The sequence below is a fragment of the Acomys russatus genome, chromosome 32 (genome assembly GCF_903995435.1).
Source record: "Acomys russatus chromosome 32, mAcoRus1.1, whole genome shotgun sequence".
Taxonomy (NCBI): Eukaryota; Metazoa; Chordata; class Mammalia; order Rodentia; family Muridae; genus Acomys; species Acomys russatus.
Window position 1 is genome coordinate 27,383,349 of NC_067168.1, and position 13,773 is coordinate 27,397,121.

General features: G+C 35.6%; 1 protein-coding gene across 3 annotated transcripts in view; it reads left to right on the top strand.

The window, feature by feature from the left end:
- Positions 1 to 13,773, top strand: part of Stag1 (stromal antigen 1) — a 312,401-nt gene that overhangs the window by 108,995 nt on the left and 189,633 nt on the right. For all 3 annotated transcript variants that reach the window (XM_051140150.1, XM_051140149.1, XM_051140148.1), the window contains one exon: positions 264 to 428. In XM_051140150.1, the coding sequence (XP_050996107.1) occupies positions 264 to 428 (165 nt within the window). The remainder of the gene's footprint in view (positions 1 to 263; positions 429 to 13,773) is intronic.

The following is a 13,773-nucleotide window of genomic DNA, read 5'->3' on the forward strand; positions in this document are numbered from 1 at the left end:
CAAGAGTTGATGTGGTTAAATCATTAAATATTGATACATAAAATATCTAATCAGATTTTAAACTTTATTTTTATATCTAGGAATTTAAAATTTGATGATTGTACTGTAATTTTTTTAATTACTGAAAATTTTAATTGTTTTGTTTAGGGATTGGTCTTTGACCTACAGTATTTCAAAACACCTTCATAGATCAAACAATTTGAGATGTTTATATAAACAGAAAGTCTAAATTTAGTTTAAGTTTTCTTTATCTTTTTATTCAGTCTACAAATAAGAAACCTCGAAAATCTCCAGGAGAAAAGAGCAGGATTGAAGCCGGGGTTAGAGGAGCCGGCCGTGGAAGGGCTAATGGACACCCTCAGCAGAACGGCGAAGGGGATCCTGTCACGCTATTTGAGGTGGTGAAACTGGGGAAAAGTGCAATGCAGGTAACTTTTAAATGTTTTTATTTCTTGTATAAAGCAAGACAGTTGGTAGTTATGTGGAATCTGCTACTGTATATATTGACACTTCCTGTACATTGTGTGTGTCAATGTCTTTATGTTTTTGATAATAGTATTTGTACCCAAGGTCTTGAATGTTCTGACCATATGTTCTGCCACTTAGTTATTGCTCTAACCAGGTACTGATATAACCTCATGTAACTGATGCTTGTCTGAATCAAGAGGTTATTCTTTGTAGGTTTTATGTTTAGCTTATAAAGAACATTTTGTTTATTAGCAAGGTATTTTTTTCAGTTCCACTAAACAAAACGACTAGTAGAAGATGCCTAAGACAATTTGTATTGCTTTGATACAGAAATTTTTTTTTTTAAAGCTTGATTCGATGTCTATAGTGTGGATTTCTGAGTATGTGAGAGAAAGTGGTGTGTGTTCCATTGGGGGTGTGTGTCTGGAGACTCAGGTCCTTATGCTTATGAAATAAATATCTTGTGTATTGAGCCCTCTCCTTAGCTCACGGTGATCTTTTTACTGTTAGTCCTATTTCATTTTTATATTTCAGTAATTTATTTATGTCTTTTATACTTCATTTATTCAATAAGTATTATTTAGTAATCTTTAAATTTATTGATAACTTTATTAAAAAGGTAAACCAGAGTTATTTTACTATTCCTTTAGCATGTTGTTACATTACTTTTACTATTAAAACATACTAAATATTCATGCTTGTATCTGTACATGTATCATTTAAAGATGCCACAGGTAGAATTTTTTGCCTCAGGTGATATTTAGCTGATACATAAGTGTATTTCTCTCCAATAAATTCAACTTTCACCCTTTATAAGTATAGAAAGTAATAAAACACAAGTTACTTGAAGGTGCCTTCAGTTGAATATGTTGAGTGTGGAATACATATTTGAAATCCAGCACTGTGGTGGCTAGGCAGGAGGCTCATGAATTGAGGATAGCTTGTGCTACGTAGTGCACCTCTGCCAGAAGAATGCATAAATAACTCAGCAATAATAATTTTTTAAAAAGGTGTAGATGGTCAGTGGTGGTGCACTCCTTTAATCCCAGCATCCAGGAGTCAGAGGCAGACAGATCTCTGTGAGTTTGAGGCCAGTCTACATGTGCCGTGCATGTGCGCGCGCGCGCTCGCGCACACACACACACACACACACACCACAAACAAACCAGTATAGAAAAACAAAACAATTCAAAACAGAATGTTTAAAAGTATGCTGTTTCTTTGTATTGATATTTTATATTTAAAAATTATATGCTAGCTTAAAGTATTATTTTAGAATCTTTATTTTCTCATTTGCTAATTTTAAAATTGTGTTTCAATTTAAGTGTGGAAAAGCATGAAATAATTTATGAAATAGTTACATTCAGGGCCAACATAGCTTGTTCTTAGTTTATCTTTCATTTTTTTAAGTTTGTATTTCATTTTAAAGTCCTTACAGAAATTTAATTTATATTGTCTTTTTTGTGTGTATTAATGTGTACACTGGTCTTTGAATTTCTATGGGCAGGCAACAGTGCAGATTATACTGGTAAGATACTAAGTTGCACAACAATTCGTGAATTTCCAGTTTTTTTAAAGCAGTAGATGGTTGTCTGTGTATTATATTAGTATATTTTAGAAACAAAATGTCTTTTAGCTGTTAAGTTTAACCATGTATTGTCATACCTTCATAGATGAATATTGACATGCTACAAAATATTAAGATATATTCTTCTTAATTTTGACTAGAAAGACATAATAATTCGGGAAGTGAACTTTATATGTTTAATAATTTCAGAATTCTGCATTTTAATGTAAAACCTCATTTGTTATATTTTAATACATATATTGTAGCTGAATGTTATATTTTAATATTGACAAAACATCTATTTATTATCAATACTACTTTTTAATCAAACTGCTAGTTGTGGTAGTGTACATTTTTAAAGTTTTTTGTTTGTTTGTTTGTTTTAATTTTGTGTATATGTATTTGTGGTGGTAGTGGAATGTGCACGTAAGAGTGCAGATTTCTGGGAATCCAGAAAAAGGCATCAAACCCCTTGGAGTGTAAGTTGTAGTCCACTTGACATGGTTTCTGGGAACCGAGCAGTGAGCACTCTTTGCTGCTGAGCCACCTTTCTAGTCCTGTCATGTTTTAATGTGGGCTTTAGAGATTTAAGCTAGATTTTTTGGCATGTATAGCAGCTGCTTTATCAAATGACCTATCTCCCCAATCACAATTAATGCTATATGAGCAAAAGTATATCTACATCTTAAACAAAATCTTGACCAATGTAATAATTTGTATGTTAATATTGCATCACTTTTCTACTTCATTTTCTGAATATGGATTACTAGTCAGGACTCTGCATCTTTCAGAATTTGATTTTAATATGTTTCAAATATATTTTATTGCTTTATTTTCAACTTTTACTCACTATTTTCAAGTGTTTTTATAATTTAATGCTCATATTTTCCTTTACTAGGTATATTGAGATTAATGTGCCAATTTTGGTTGTTTTGTTTTTTATCCTGCATCCTATACTGTGTATTTGCCTTCTGATTTTCAAACTTACTTGTTTTTGCGTATATACCCTGGCCATGATTTATTGAGCAGGTTTTAATTTTGTTTGCACACAATATTATTCTCCTAAAAAGTAGTGCTTTTGATAATTTTTATTGTTTATTTAAAATGTAAATGTGGGATTGTTTCATAAAAAATTTTTGTGAGTCATTTCTGAACCAAGGGCATGCATGTTTACATGATTTACAAGGACCTTTTATTAATGATAACATGGTAATTTCACTATTTGTAACCTACCTGCTTCAAACATAAAGTCACCATAGACTGTTCTTTAGAGAATATAAAAGGCATGCATGGTCTTGTACTGCTGTAACCAGGAACTGAGGCTGGCAGAGTAGGCTAGAGCAATATTATATATCTCAAATATATATATATATATATCAGATAAACATTGGTGTGAGAGGATGTTAGTGAGTTTGGACACAAAACTAAATATTTTGTATAGAAGAATACACAAATGAACAGAATTTGGGCTATGATAGAGAAATGATTAATGGTAGTGAAGAATGTGACAGTTTTGGCTTAAAAGAACTTAAATTACTTCCTAAAAAATGAGAGTATACAGGCTTGTTTGAAAAGTAAGGTCCTTAGTGTCCTTGCCTACAGTGGAAGCTCAAACACTGCTAGACAAGCAGGCTTATGGTGATCTTACAGTATAGTGTGGGTCTGAAATGTCCTTTGGAGTCTCAGGTCTCAGAGCTGCTGCTTTTGGCTCCTGGTAATGTTTTGGGAGGTTATGTTAACCCTTAGTGTGAAAGACCTGGCTTGCCAAAGTTAGTACTTATTAAGTCGGATGTTTCTGCTTCTGCTTCTTCTTCTACTTTTTGATTAACCACTCTGTGAGCACGCCAGCCCCTGGGTCCTAGTGCTGTGAACTGCTCTGTGTTATTCTCTGCATGAAAACTGCATTCCTCTAAAACGGAAAGTTAAATTAAATTTTTATGTCTCTTACGGTATTTCCTTAGGAACTTTGTCACCAGAGTAAGAAAAGTAATTCAGATATACCTCAAGCTGTTCTTCAGTTGCTCTGTTATACTTACTATCCATACAGTTATTAGTTACCTTTATATATTTTGGATATTAGACCTTTGTCAGATGTACGGTTGGTGAAGATCTTTTCCCAGTCTGTAGGCTGTCGCTTTGTTTTGTTGACACTGTCTCCTGCCTTACAGAAGCTTCTCAGCCTCCTGAGGTCCCATTTATTAAGTATTGACCTTAAGGCCTGGGCTGTTGGTGTTCTGTTCAGGAAGTTGTCTTCTGTGCCAATGTGTTCCAGGCTCTTGCCCACTTTTTCTTCTAACTGATTTAGTGTCTCTGGTTTTATGTTGAGGTCTTTAATCCACTTGGACTTGTTTCGTGCATGGTGACAAATATGGGTCCAATTGCATTTTTCTACATGTAGACATCCTGTTAGACCAGCACCATTTGTTGGATAAGCTATCCTTTTTCCATTGAATAGATTTGACACCTTTGTCAAAAATCAAGTGCCCATATATGTGTGGATTCATTTCTGGGTCTTTGATTCGATTCCATTGATCAACCAGCCTATTGCTGTGCCAGTACCATGCTGTTTTAATTACTGTTGCTCTATAGTACAGCTTAAGATCGGGTATGGTCATTCCTCCGGAGGATCTTTTATTGTATAGGATTGGTTTTGTTATTCTGGGTTTTTGTTTTTCCATATGAAGTTGAGAATTGAACTTTCAATATCTTTAAAATATTTTGTAGGTATTTTGATAGGTATTACATTGAATCTGTAAATTGCTTTTGGTAAGATGGCCATTTTTAGTATGTTAATTCTCCCGAAACACGAACAAGGGAGATCCCTCCATCTTCTGATGTCATGTTCAATCTCTTTCTTCAGAGATTTAAAGTTTTTTTCAAACAAGTCCTTCACTTCCTTGGTTAGAGTTACTCCTAGATGTTTTATATTGCTTGTGGCTATTGTGAAGAGTGTAGTTTTCCTAATTTCTTCCTCTGCATGTTTGTCATTTGTATATAGGAAGACTACTGACTTTTTAGAGTTAATTTTGTATCCAGCCAATTTGCTGAAGGTGTTTATCAGCTGTAGGAGTTCTCAAGAAATTAAACACCACCAAAGCAAATAACCCAATTGAGAAATGGGGCTCAGAACTAAATAGAGATTTCTCAACAGAGGAATATCGAATGGCTGAGAAACACTTAAAGAAATGCTCAACGTCTTTAGTCATCAGAGAAATGCAAATCAAAACAACTCTGAGATTCCATCTTACACCCATCAGAATGGCTAAAATCAAAAATTCCAGTGACACCACATGCTGACGAGGATGTGGAGAAAGAGGAACACTCCTTATATTGCTGGTGGGAATGCAGGCTTGTACAACTGCTTTGGAAATCTTATCTGGCGCTTTCTCAGAAAACTGGAATAGGGCTTCCTCACGACCCAACTATTCCACTCCTTGGAATATAGCCAGAATATGCTCCACCACACAACAAGGACATATGCTCAACCATGTTCATAGCTGCCTTATTCATAATAGCCAGAACCTGGGAACAGCCTAAATGTCCCTCAGTTGAAGAATGGATAAAGAAACTGTGGTACATTTCCATTATTGAATACTACTCAGCTACTAGAAACAAGGAAATCCTGAAATTTGTGGACAAATGGATGGGACTAGAAATGATCATAATGAATGTGTTAACCCAGAAGCAGAAAGAGTCAAATGGTATATACTCACTTATATCTGGACACTAGCCCAAGGGACATGTACCATGAAAGTCTTCACTTACCAGGAGATTGGGATAGATGTGAGGACATCCTACTGAGACTCTAGGTAAGAGAAATATAGGAGGTGTGGAAATAGAAGGATCTAGAGGGTCCTAGAAACCTACAAGAAGAACATCATGATGGGTGGATCGGGGCCCAGGAGGTTCTGCTCAAACTATTGCACTAACTAAGGACAATACAAGTAGTAAACATTGAAGTTCTACTCTGATCTACCCAACGGACAGGATATTCTCCACAGTTATGTGGAGAGCAGGGACTGACTCTGACGTGAACTCTGGTGCTCCATATTTGACCACTTCCCCTTAGTGGGGAGACCTGATGGCACTCAAAGAAAGAACAAGCAGGCTACCAAGGTGAGACTTGATAGCCTGTGACCATATAGTGGGGGAGGAGGTCCCCCTCAGTCTTAGACCTAAGGGAGGGGAATAGGGTGAAAGCCAGAGGGAAGATTGGGAGGGTACAAGTGATGGGATAACAATTGTGTTGTAATCTGAATAAATTAATAAAATTTTTAAAAATTCCTAAATACTCAAAAGAATCTTACTTTTTGCAGGATAGTATATCTTAAAGTTTCTTTTATAGGAAATTAAGAGATGAGGGAAGCCGCAGGACAAGTATAGGACACATAAACAACACTTTAGTTAAAGGCATGCTGTTTTGATGACAATATCTGTGAAATTACCATTGTTGAATATCTAAAGTTTTAGTGTATATTGTAAGATTCTTCAATAAGAACAAAAGTAATCAGAAAAATGTAGGTGAAGGTGGATGAGTAGATTTAAAAGGCTAGAAGGAGCGGTGTACACCTGTAATCTCAGGATTTGGGGATGCAGAGACAAATGGTTCTCTGAATTCAAGGCTAGCCTGGTCTACAAAACGAGTCCAAGTCAGCTAATGATACACAAAGAAAACCTGTCTTGAAAAACAGAGGAGAAAAAAGCTAGAGGGATAAAAGAAGAAATTATATGTAAAGTAAAATAAGGGAGCCAGGCATGGTGGTGCAGGCCTGTAATCCCAGGACTCTAGGCTGAGGGGACAGATCTCTGGGAGATTTAGGCCAGCCAGTACCGCATAGACTCTGTATCAAAACAAACAAACAAAAACAACAACAACAAAATAAAACGGAATAAATCAAAACAAAACTAGATTAAAGAAAAGAGCCAGTCTTAAAAGTTGAAAAAGCAGGCGGATTATGTGAATTCAAGGCCAGCCTGCTCTACAAAGCAAGTCCAGGACAGCTAGGGTATTACAAAGATACCTGTCTGAAAAACAAAACCAACCAACCAACAAACAAAGTGAAAATAAGTTGTTGAATACATTGTTCAAGAAATCAGTTTTTCTTGGGAAAATTTGACATGATCAAAATTTCCAAAACTAGCCTCCCTGTAGACATTCACTTAGAATGTAGCCCAGAGAAAGAAAAGGTAATGAGGAAATGGAGATGCCAATTTATCCTGGAAATACAAGGGTGATTTTTATATTAGACAGTCTTGTTCTATAAAGCACCTACTATCTGAGTTGGCATAGAATGCTTAATCTTATACTCATGGTAAAAACTTTATAAATGGGAAGAAAGGGAACTTCTGTTCCCAGTAAATGTTACAACCCCCAGAACCACAATTCTTAATGTGTCTTTTTTATAGTGAAATACAGATCCCTGGACCAAGCATTGTCACTACTGTTTATTATTTGTCATAATAAATTCATAGTCAATCTCTTAAACCAACAATAATGAAAACACAAACAAAATGAAATAATAAAAGCTAAAAGTTACAATAGTTGGAAAGTAAGATGCAAATGTATCCATCCATGTTTACAGAAGACACACAAAATCTGTCTTAAAATTTCAAGAATAATTCTTTTGTAGTGTTAAAATGGAGAATATTTATCAGAGTTCCTGGATAGATAATTAACATTAAAAAGTTTTGATCAGTCAGATGACTCAACTTGTACACGCTCCTGGCTAGCATTTTGAACTGAATTCAGCATCCAGAATCCACATGATAACGGGAGAAAATTGACTCCTGCAAGTTGGCTTCAGATTTCATATGAGCTCACTTCCCCTCCAGAAATGGATAGGAAGGAAACTCCTGGTGCTCTGTGTAACAACAATGAGCAGTTAGCACACATTGCTTCATCATACTTAGGTTTTTGTCAGTTTTTTTTCTAGGATCAATTTAGATGATGATTTGTAGGTGTAGTGAGATTGCAATCAGACACCAACAACTTTTTTGTGGATCTTCTGGGGAAGTAGTGAAAGTCAGTATTGCAGGTTTATAGATTTTTAGTTCATATTTTATCCTTTGTGCCTAATGGAAAGCATAAAAATGTAAAATTAGCTCTAAACAAAATTTTGTTGAATAGATGAACTGAAAGTCCACCAATTGACATTTAGGGGTACAAAATGAAAACTACTAATGTATTTTAGTAAGTCATGTTTTTAAACCCGTCAATATTACGACGTCAAAACATTCTGTGGTCACAGTCTCTTAGCTACAGATTTTACTAGGACGTACGATCAAGGAAAAAAAATGCCATCATTTTACAAAGGTAAGCAGTGAGATGACTTTGAAAGATAAAGGGTATTAGTAGCCTCTAGTTGTTTAACTTAGTTGTTCACCAAATAAATGAATGTTTCCTTAGTGTAGCTATTGGATTGTTTATATAAGAAAATTTGACATTTTAGCTTTCTGTTTATTTTGAGATTGAGTCTCTATAGTCCTGACTGGCCTGGAACTCAGTGTACAACAAGCTAGCTTCAAACTCACAGAGGTCTGTCTGCCTCTGTCTCCCAAGTGCTGGGATTAAAGGTGTGGGCATTTTTGACTTTTAAAATGCATGTCACTAAGCATCTCTGTAATTTTGGAACAGGTAAGCTGTTTTTAAAAAGCATGCTCTCTGTCTCTTTCTCTGTGTGCGTGTGTGCGCGCGCACACATACATGTGCACATACACGCGCGCACATGTGCATGCATGTGCTTTGAATGCCAGAAGAGGGCATTAGATCACATTATAGATGGTCATGAGCCATCAATGGTTGCTTGGAATTAAATTCAGGACCTCTGGAAGAGCAGTCTCTGTGCTAATTGGTTTTTAAAGCTTTAGGTTTTATGAGTTATTAAGCACTTTAGATAATTTCTTATATTTCACTTTTTTTGTTTGTTTTGTTTTTGTATTTTTATAGTTTGAGACAGGGTTTCTCTGTGTAGCTTTGGCTGTCCTGGACTCAATTTTGTAGACCAGGGTGGCCTTAAACTCAGAGAGACCCACCTACCTCTGCCTTTCCAGAGTGTAGGCCATCACACCTGACTTTATTTTTATTTAAATAATTTATTCAGATTACATCTAAATTGTTATCTCCTCATTTGTATCTTCACGTTCTTCCCTCCTTCCCTCTTTCACCCTATTTCCCTCCCCTAGGTCTGTGACAAAAAGGGACTCCTCCTTCCCTGCCCCCATGTATGGTCATACCCTATCAGGTCTCATCCTGGTAGCCTGCCTGCCCTTCCTCTGAGTGCCACCAGGCCTCCCCACCAAGGGGAAGTGGTCAAATGGGGGGGGGGGGGCACCAGAGTTCATGTCAGAGTCAGTCCCCGCTCTCCACACAACTGTGGAGAATGCGCTGATCTGAATAGAGGCTGGCTTTATTTTATAATTTGTATCCCCAGATGTCAATATTTGGACTTAAGTCACTTAACAAAATTTGGTTCAGAACTAATTTTACTGTTTTAGGGTTTCCTTTAGGCACAAGGGATGGTGACAATTATTTTTATATAACTTTGTTTATTCTTAGTTTCTCTCTTAACCCAGCTATCACATAAATAATTGAGACTCTTTTTTTTTTAATAAGGCTTTACAACAGAATCTACCTTTCTCTCTTTTTAGAGATGTATTTATTTATTATTATGTATATAGTATTCTGTCTGCATGTACCCTGCAAGCTAGAAGAGGGCATTAGATCACAGTATAGATGGTTGTGAGCTACCATGTCGTTGCTGGAAATTGAACTCAGGACCGACATCTGGAACAGCAGTCAGTGCTCTTAATGGCTGAGCCATCTCTCCAGCCTTACAACACAATCTTGAGCAGTTAAAATCTGTTCTTAACCTTCTTTGTTATCCTGACTCCATGTTTGCCAAAATCCCCAAGTTACTTCCTTTTTAGTTCTTTCTCGGCTCCAGCTCTATCCTTTTCATTTTTCCTGCAGCCCTGCCTGTGGCTGAATCGCCTGCTTCTTCTCCTAATCCCCGCCGCACGCCCCCGCCCGCTGGCAGGAAGTCCAGCCCTGTTCTCTCCCCTGCTCAGCTATTAGCTGTAAGCTGCTTTATTGACATATACGGGAACAGTTGGGGAGCAGAGTTTGCACAACATTGAGACCCATGATTCTCAGAAAAAAGATTGCAACCAGATATCGAGGGGTTCAGAAATCAGTATTTGAATTACACAATAATTTCATTCCTACAGGATACAGTATGAATTCAATCTATCTGACTCTGATATTCATTGACTTTCCAATCTTAGAAAGTAAAAAATTATTCATACTGATATCCCTGTATGACTAAAGCAAAATTGTTAAGTTTTAAGATCAGTTGCTCGTTGTATTGGATAATTTCTCCTTTTATAAAACCAACTCATGAGAGTTAGTGGCAGGTTTTATTTTGTTTTTCATTTTCATAAGATAAATCTGATATCCCAAGTTTCTTCCAATTTCTGCTCTTTCTGATTTTAGAGGCTCCATGTTATTTGCAAGCAGTTAATGAAAGGAAAAAGAAAAAACAAACCAGTACCTATTCTTTTGTCCCTCTGTTTTTATTACATTGATAGGAACTTAACATTTTAAAGGGAACCTAGAAATATAGTCTTTGGCTTTATATTTGCTTCCTTGCTTTAATGTATGCTATAAAAGAGAATGTGCATTTGCCATATAATAGTTATTTTTAAATTAACCATAGAGAAGATTTGCATTAATATTTTTGTTTTTGTCTACTCCAAAATACAGTAAATTACAAAAGCTTCTTATTTGTTGAAGTTTAAAAGTGTTTACTATGTTTAAGTTACTTAAAATTGAACCAAGAAGGGTTAGGACCTCAAATTAGCAATTTTCTGAGAACTAGGGATGTAGGTTGGTATAAAACCTGCTTAGCATGTGCAAGCCTCTTTCTTTGATTAATAAATATATTAAGTCATTACTTTCTCATGCTTTTGTTAAGTTCTATCCAAAATGTACCTATTTTTTCTGATTTCAAGTTTTATTAAACACAGTTATAAAATATTTTGTACTATGCCTGATTTCAACTCTTAAAATAACATGAGTTTTGATAATATTTTGTATTATTTTCCCTAAGTCATTTTGTATAACATTATATGCAAATGGTCTTGGGTAGACCAAGAAAGCAAAGAAGTAATTGTTATTATTTGAAACTAATAGCCATAGATGTGTATGTGGTTATGAGTGATTGTATATATATATATATCTGCTTTTTATTTCAGTAAGTATTTTTATGAATAATAACCTTTATTATGTAAACATTCACATTCTTTGTAGATGTTTAAATATATGAAATAGTGTGTTCTAGCTTCATTTTAAAGAAAAGACCTAGCTAATTTAGCTTCTATCTAAAGTGCTCTTTTATATGGTATTAGGAAGTTTCTTAGTAGAAAATTCCACACTAAATGAGATATAGTAGCACATGTTTTTAGTCCCAGCAGTAGAAGGATGATAAAAGCATGAGAATTTTGCATTCAAGGAAAGACTGCCTTCCTCAAAGATTCTTCCTCAAAGATAAAAATAAATAAATACATCAACAATAAAACAAATGTCAACACAAATTCATGTCCGTGTATAAATGAGATTTCTTTCTTAAAAACTTATTTAACTGAGATTGAATATGTTTGGAATTCTTCTAACGTCATATACTAGCTTTGAACATAGTAAAGCAAAACTGGTCATGAAAAAGTTTATTTCTAAGCTGCTAAAACAAGCTGAATATATGTTGAAATGATTTCTTACTGTTTGCTAGGCTTTATGCCTAATCCTTTGATCTAGGGCTACAAAGAGACATGTCTCCTGCTAGTGAAAATCTTTGAACCAATACTGGACTCCTTAACCTGAAGCCATCATTAAATTCTGGAGAACATGAATGTAAATGGAAGTAGGGTTGAAAAGTTGGAAATTGAATTTAAGGGGGAAAAAAGAGAAAGTTGATCTTTGGGTATTTAAAAGGCTTCTTAGTGTCACTGAGGATTTAATTTGTAACATTATGAATTAATAGAATTATTTAATTTTCCTCCTGCAGCTCTACAACATATATTTAAGACAACTTATTATCCAATAAGATGGAAACAATAGTAGTTTGTGATTGATGCTAAGCCCTCCTTTGAGTAGGTGTAGGTCTTAGAGTATCTTGGTTTGTTTAGGACATGACGAAGTGTACAAAGTATTATCTAGTATGCAGTAATGTTAGAAACTATTTACAGATGACATGTGTTTCACAGTTTTCGACTAGACTGTGCATGTATTCTCATGAGTAGTGGAAAGGTGTATCTTTTACCTGACCACTGCAAACCCCTAATTGGATAACATTGTCATTAAGAAACCCCAGAGATAATGTCTGTCAGTACAAGAAATTATAGACATTCCTTTTAACAATATATAACACCCTTGATGGTTATAACACTTCAGAGGGAGATAGACTGGTGAATTTGGAGGGAGTTTAGAAGAAGTCCTTCTTCAAGAGATTTGTTCTTCACTTCATTCAGTTGTATTTGTGAATTTGCCTGGATCTGAAGAATGTGAGAAAACATAGCTCTTGTCTCCTTAAATTGAGATTTAGCTATCAGACTAGAGTTTTTGCTGTTGAAATCAAACCATACATTAGTAACTAAGTGTGACCATGTATTTTGTGCTGAGTGGTATTGGTTATTACCTGCTGCTGAGATTCTCTGTTTGGCTGACATACTTTAGCTGCAATTCACATGTTATGTGTCCACTTTTTCTTTGAAGGTGTAGTGTGGCTATTTAATCTGTGTTACCTTGAGATGTTTTATCTACATTCAATACTGGGAACTCCTCTTTTTTTATTATTTAATTAATTTATTCAGATTACATCTAAATTGTTATCCCATCCCTTGTATCCTCCAGTTCCTCCCCTCTCCCACTTTCACCCTATTCCCCTCTCCTATGTCTGTGACTGAGGGGGACCTCCTCCCCCACTATATGTTTATAGGCTATCAAGTCTCAACTTGGTAGCCTGCTTATCCTTCCTCTGGCAACTCCTCTTAATGTCCGCATCTTTTATACATATACTCAACTTACAAAGAAGAGTAGTCATTGAATTTTATAAGATGTAGCTGTCTACTCACGTTCCCAGTACAGCTTCCCAGGCTTCCAAGCCTTTTGGAGCATAGTAGAGTAGTAGTGGTGTGGGCATGCATTTCTCACATGGCAGATAAAATGAAACACTCTGAACTCTTAAATCATTGCCTTCTGTATCAGGGTCAAGGAAGCTCTGGCATCATAGCCATTAAATGTATAGCCGTCTCCATACCAACTAATGAATTCATTTAGAATCTCTAGTGAGTGTACCAGTAGTAATGATTTGCCTAACACAAATTTCTTTCTACTCTCTAGTCAAATATTGTTAAAATCTACTACATTTTTCTGAGGAGTTGGGATTTATTAATTAAAGAATTAGTTAAGTAAAGTGTGAGATTTACCTTGAATAGCTCATTTTGATTCGTGAATTTTAATGGAGGAGAGGCTTATCATAAATTAAGGGGCCATGAATTCCATCAGTGGGTTTTCTTCACTGTAGGATTTTACTCTTCTCCTTTTCCTTAAGTTGGCTTTTCTAGCTGTGTCATGCTGTCAGATACATGCTGGGAGGTAGCAATTTTGAAAGGCTTATGATATGTAGCACTTTTATAATGAAACAAAAGATAGAGGTCATCTCAGTTGGCCAAGTTGGTCTCTGTCT